The 6,516-nt window shown below is 39.3% G+C and overlaps 1 protein-coding gene across 1 annotated transcript in view; it reads left to right on the top strand.

Annotated features, from left to right (window-relative positions):
- The first annotated feature begins 5,575 nt into the window (after positions 1-5,575).
- Positions 5,576-6,516, top strand: part of nell2a (neural EGFL like 2a) — a 164,713-nt gene continuing 163,772 nt past the window's right edge. The window contains exon 1 of the mRNA XM_033968522.2: positions 5,576-5,927. Coding sequence (XP_033824413.1) covers positions 5,876-5,927 — 52 coding nt within the window. The 5' untranslated portion in view covers positions 5,576-5,875. The remainder of the gene's footprint in view (positions 5,928-6,516) is intronic.

The following is a 6,516-nucleotide window of genomic DNA, read 5'->3' as shown; positions in this document are numbered from 1 at the left end:
GCTGAGTGGGACGGGGGCCCTGAGGGGTGCAGCCCGCGCCAGCCCGAGCGTGTGCGTACCTCATGCTGAGCATGGAAATTGGCCCAGACAGCCGAGCCCATTGTGTCATGGCCAAAGAGCCAAAGGTTGCTTGTAATCAAATTTGAGGTTTTATTCGTTAACTGGTGGAGAAGGCCCAGCGCTCTGTCACACTGTGACTGTTGCACTTTTGTGTAGTGATCATGTGGTGTGTTCAGAGACAACTGGTCACAATAAAGCTGTTCAGGGAGATATATTCCATTCAGAAAAGTGACAAATACCTGTTTTAATAACATGTCTTCAGATAAAGTGCAGCCCATTATAATAGTAGGTTTATTTTATAAATACAGAAGCAACTCAGCCTTTTTTCCCACAGCCTCATAAACACGACTCCCAGCTTGCATTGCCATTTGCCTCTACATTTTAGCACTTAAAGATAAATCACTTATCCATGTCCCAAACCTTTTAAAAGTGTCTGATCCTTGAGCCTCTCTACTCTGAAAGATGCAGATTCCTTAGGGGCAGGTGTAATTGGGCCATTCTCAAATAGACTGAAGTTCATGTGAATTTATTTGATGTCCACCTCTTTTTGAAATGGAGGGAAAACTGGGTTCCTTCTTTGACTGTTCTCACAATGGCGCTGTTGAAAACCAGCCCTCTGTAGACCAGCAGAGAGCCCCTTTCTCTCCTTTTTAACCCCACTAAATCTCTTAAAAAGATAGCGCCCCATTGCCCATTGCAATTGATATTCCACCACTCGAACTTAATATTATGAATGGAGGGCCAGGCTCCATGAATCAGGCTGACAATGTGCTTAGCTTAGCAGCAAACTGGCCCTTTCTGTGCCGTGTCTGTCCCAGAGGAGGAAGTTTCTAATGTGAGAGCCACAATTGTGTGTCTATAGAGTTCTAATGAGCTTGTGCATGCGGAGTGAAAGGCTGGGTGCTATTCAAACGCACAGCTCAATGAGGCGCTTCATTATTGCACACATGGACAATGGAGCTGCTCCAATGGGGGTGTCCGCGCTCCCAGTCCATAAACCAGCCTCAGACAGATATGGCTTTTCTAATAGGGGCTAAACATGGGGCTAATGCTGTTATTTGACACTACAGTTGTGCAATTAATTGAATTTTAATCAAATAGAGAGCCAGTCATTTTAAATTGGTGGTGATGAGCTTGGGGATTTTTGACAGGACTATAGCTAATCTTCTGTCAGTAAAAGCATGTGGAGCAGAGTTTAGACTGGAAAAATGTATTTTATTTTAAATTTATGTTCATAAATTATACATTAGGATGTATTAAAATACAGTTATTTTATTAATAGAAAAAAAAACAGAAATCAATAAATATTATTTATAATCTATTTTTCTTTGCTCTTTTAACCACCCATAGTTTTGTCAAGTATGAACTTGTAGTGTAGTGTTCTTGAGTAGTGTAGTTTCCAATATTTCTGAAATTACTAAAGCCAATTATATAAATTAAAATACATCTCTTCTGTTTATAAATATTTATTATAATAAATAATTATATATATATATATATACACACACACACACACACACACACACACACACACACATACTACTATTATTAGTAACTATTACAAATCCCTTACTACAAATCACTCTTCAACAAATGCACCTTCTCCATACAACCACAAGATGGCGATAGGAGAATATTTTTTGCTGTCAAACATGGTAGTGACACTTGAACATAACATTTCTAGATAGAATATTGCTTTTTTTCCCTCAATATTTTGAAATTTGAAATATTTTCCAACACATCACCACCATTTTACCATTTTCCATATAAGCGTCCCAGGCCCACTTAGAATCTCCCGAAAGTTATATATTATCAATGATGAAACGTCACTGCGCCATGTTAATAATTAATCTCAAATCCTGGCACACATTTATTGGCTCTTCTCTTGTATTAGTGCAAGTTTGTCTGACCGGGCAGCAGTTATGAATAATTTGTCTCCCATTTGAGTCTTAGCCGGGAACGACTGTCCTTGTCCTCAGAGTGAGTACTGTTCAGACGTGAGCTGGCTCTGTTCCCTGTAGTTTTGGCTCACCAAATGTTTTAATCTTTTTTGCTTCTTCTGGAAAGTAGTTACAGTTTCTCATCCAAACGTGCAAGAAGAAATGAGTTACTTATTGAGAATAGATGATGGTTGGTTTACATAGCTGTGAAGATTACTGCTATCTTGGAATATATGTTGAATGTACACAGTGTAACTCTTCTGGAGATGTTGTGGCTTTGCCCTTTAATGTTCCACAGTATAGCATTAAACATGTCTGTCTTGCAGCATTTCCATTACTCTTTGAAAAAAAAAAGCATTCCAGACAAATTAATAACATCTCTATGGAGTCAAGCAGGTGGCAGACTCTTCATCAGAAAAGTTACACAATGCACCTTTAATTTGTTGTGTTGTATCATCCTCATTACTGTGTTTAACTATATACTCTGCAATTGTTCTTAGCATTATCAAATTAGGTATTGCAAAGTACCAGTTTCTCTTCTTAAGCTATTGTGAGCAGATCAGTGCTATGCTCCTTGTGTGAGTGCAGCTTAAGTCATCTGTTATGCAACAGCCACAAATGCCTCCAGACATGATTTTGGCTGAAGTGGAAATGTCTACACCGGCGGGGTTTGGGCTGTGGTCCTTCAGAGCTGAGCAGAATTTGGATTTGTCCCCAGAATCATATCTACTGTCCTACACTCTCGGCCTCCTTCAAAACGATCAGCACTGGCAACAAAACCCCATCTCCCACGATGCATTGCACTGGCAGAAGTCTGTTGTCAATGGCATTTGAGTAAGTCTTTGCAAGTGCTCTGGATTGATGTGAGAAATAATCTATAAGAAGTTGTTTTTGCTTATTTATATTTATAGAGTTGCACGATATGTGAAAAATGCAATGTGACTATCAGTAACCTATTGATATATTATTGTTATTATGTTTTGTGCAATGTTGACAGTGTTATTATATACTTTGATTTATGCTATATGGATAATTGCTTTAGCCAGTATTGCTGTGTAACAAACACATTGTCCCTGTAGGGAAATGTGTCCTCTGCATTAGACCCGTCTTTGAACAAATTCAAACAGTGCAGCCTGTCAGAAGCACGCCCCAACTGTAGCATCTAAGAACCCAGCTTCAGCACTTACGCCAGGGTTTAAACTATATAGCTGGACGATTGGCTGACAGTATAATTAATTGAAACACATTTGTATATATCTTTCCCACTAAATATTTTGTCTCCCCTTTCAGCATCTCCCTTCTGAAGAAGCTTCAGCCAGCTTCAAATACTGCACCATAGATTTGGTCTGGCTTTAACATCGGTAAGATAAACCAGTAAGTTCCAATTCTAACACTATTCCATCTACATTTCCATAACTAAAGCACATGTTTCCAAAAGAGGAGTTTTCAAACTGTAGCACTGGTACATCTCATGATAAGTGGGCTTCTCCTGGTTGCATTTTTATATGTTTCCTTCTTTGGCCTAGGCTTAATTTAGTGATGATTTGGCTCTACTGTACTCCGAGTTTAGAACTAGTTTAGACCTGGTTTAGAACTAGTTTAAACTTGATTTAGATCTAGTTTAGACCTGGATTAGATCTAGTTTAGACCTGGTTTAGATCTAGTTTAGACCTGGTTTAGAACTAGTTTAGACCTGATTTAGATCTAGTTTAGACCTGGATTAGAACTAGTTTAGACTTGATTTAGATCTAGTTTAGACCTGGATTAGAACTAGTTTAGACCTGATTTAGATCTAGTTTAGACCTGATTTAGATCTAGTTTAGACCTGGATTAGAACTAGTTTAGACCTGATTTAGATCTAGTTTAGACCTGGTTTAGAACTAGTTTAGACCTGATTTAGATCTAGTTTAGACCTGATTTAGATCTAGTTTAGACCTGATTTAGATCTAGTTTAGACCTGGATTAGAACTAGTTTAGACCTGGTTTAGATCTAGTTTAGACCTGGTTTAGATCTAGTTTAGACCTGGTTTAGATCTGGTGATATTTTGAAAGTCAAAAAGGTGCTTCATGGGTAAGTGGGACTTTGAGACCTTCCTATTAAATATTATTTTGCTAGATCTCGCTCTTTAGAAGTGGTTGAAAAGAACATTTTGTATAACAACCTAAGTGATACATCTATAATAATCACCTATGAAACACAAACCACAGTTTTTGCAGCTCATGCCTTTGTAACCTTTGCACTCTACACAAAATCACACAGCTGTTGACATGACATTTTGCTTCATTTGAAAACCATTATCAATCATTTTTGCTTTACAAAGGGGATAAAAAGGCCTTGTGAATGAATGGAGTTGGACTATTATTACCAAAATAACCTGCAGTGTCAATGTGACCTGGCTTTTCAGTCTGTTTCACACCGATTCACTCCTCAATTATCAGAGCAGAGACTTTAGTGCGGTCTGTGACTTCTGCAACCTTATTAATCAAAAAACACAAATTGTCAAATCAGTGAAGCTAATTATCCAATGCATCTATTTTGTCTCACAACAACAAAAGTCAAGTACTAGTGTTGTTCAATAAAGACAAAAAACAGCATTTCCATAGGTCAGCTGGACATATCAAACACTGCTACATTTATGCTCATTGCACAAAGGTCACAGCATTTATTTATTTACTCGCACTCGAGTAAATAACCTTAACTTAACCTTATCTGTTTTTATGGACACAAGCAGCTGACTGTGACCACATCATGACAGTTTTGGGTTCAAATATGTGGAGAAGCAGCAGCGCTCACAGCAACAATGTTTTTCAAAGTTGTTGTTTTTTTTCTCTTTTAGCAAAAATTTAATGGAACATGGATGCGCTCAATGCCATACTGTGGAATATTTTAGGAAAAGCAATCTATGGAAACAAGCAGGTACTGGACCCACCACTAGAAAAATGCCAAAGTTGACATTTGCTTTTTTTTTCAACTTTTATAATATCAAGAAAGGTCAAGCAAAGTCAACAAGAAGCACAAACAGGACAGTCTTTCAGGATTTCACCAACTACAGGAAATTACAGAGGCCACTGAAGGCAGCATAAGCAGATTTAGACATTTTTTGGCCAGAAAGCTGCAGATTTACCTGGTTTGCTCTCAAATTGCCAAAAAAGACCTGAACAGTAGATAATGATAGTGTTTAGTTCCACTTGTATAGTCCTTACGCCTTATGTCCTTATCTTGGCATCAACTTTGACTTTCCATTAGATATCATTTTTATCTAAGAGCATATCTAAAATGAGCAGTGTAAAATGTAAAACGCTCTTATTTATTGTCATTATCATTGACAGTGACTGACAGCTCTGACTACAGCCGCTTTAAGGCGTGGTACCCTGCGATTCCGCGCTCCGCCGCTAGAGGTCTCCATCGCCCTTGTTTTGCGTGGTCGCTCCCTCCTCGACAGGTTGTTCCTCTCCTCTGTCCTGCTCTCCTCTTCCTCTCCTCCTCCTCCTCCTCCTCTTCTCCTCCTCCCCTTGAGTCTCCTCGCTCCTCCTGTTCCGCGCGCGCAGCTGCAGCGTCTCCAGACTCCCGTTGGCACCTGCACAGCGCGCGGAGGGACGGGACGCGGATGGAGCACAACCTACAAATCTACACGGAATAATCCCACATCACCGGCAGCGCTGCGTTGATTCTCGTCTGATCCGGATTTGCCTTTTGTCGCTGCGTTATCGGGCATCTAAAGTTGTCATGATGCCTCCACTGCGCATTTGGGATTACTAGCGTCTCTTGTGCGCTGCGAGATTGTATTGTTTTTTTGTTTTTTCTTTAGCGTTTGACTCAAAAATACTGTCTCTTTCAAGTGGACAAAACATGGACTAATTGATTCGGTTTCAGGATGGGATTATTGCAGCTCTTTGTGGTTCTTGGCGTGTTTTGCCCCTCCTCAGGTAGGACAGTGATACGCATAAGGCACTGTGCACGCGCTACATCTGTGGAGAAGCTGCATTACACTGTAACAGACCACCTCAGTCCAACAACGCACCAAATGCATGATAAGACCTGCCTAAAGGACACTGTGATAACGCAGTAGGATATGCTGCTTGTTAATGTATTGATGAGCTGACAATGGGATACACACGGAGCTCTACAGTAGTTTGTTCATTATGTTTAGAAATATTGAGTTGGTATTTGGAATTTCTTGAGGTTTCCAATTATTTTTAAGTTTCCATGTGTAGTCAGTCTGTAGCTGAAACGTGGATATCTTATCTTATAGGGAAGGGAAGTTTATTTGTACAGCATAATTCGCACACAAGGTAATTCAAAGTGCTTCAAATCATACAAGTAACTATAAAAAGTAAGTTTTTTTTCACACATTTAGTTGTTATTTATCCGATTTATCACAAGATAGAAATGATATTCAGTGCATTTTTATGTAGGTTAGTGAAACGGAAGAGTTGGCATTCGTTCCAACCTCAAAGATATAACAGTTTTAATGCAGCGTGTACGACCTTTATAAGATCATATGTAGCAGGTTGT

Source organism: Periophthalmus magnuspinnatus, chromosome 6 (genome assembly GCF_009829125.3).
Source record: "Periophthalmus magnuspinnatus isolate fPerMag1 chromosome 6, fPerMag1.2.pri, whole genome shotgun sequence".
In the NCBI taxonomy this organism is placed as follows: Eukaryota; Metazoa; Chordata; class Actinopteri; order Gobiiformes; family Gobiidae; genus Periophthalmus; species Periophthalmus magnuspinnatus.
This window is presented reverse-complemented; position numbering and strand designations above follow the sequence as displayed.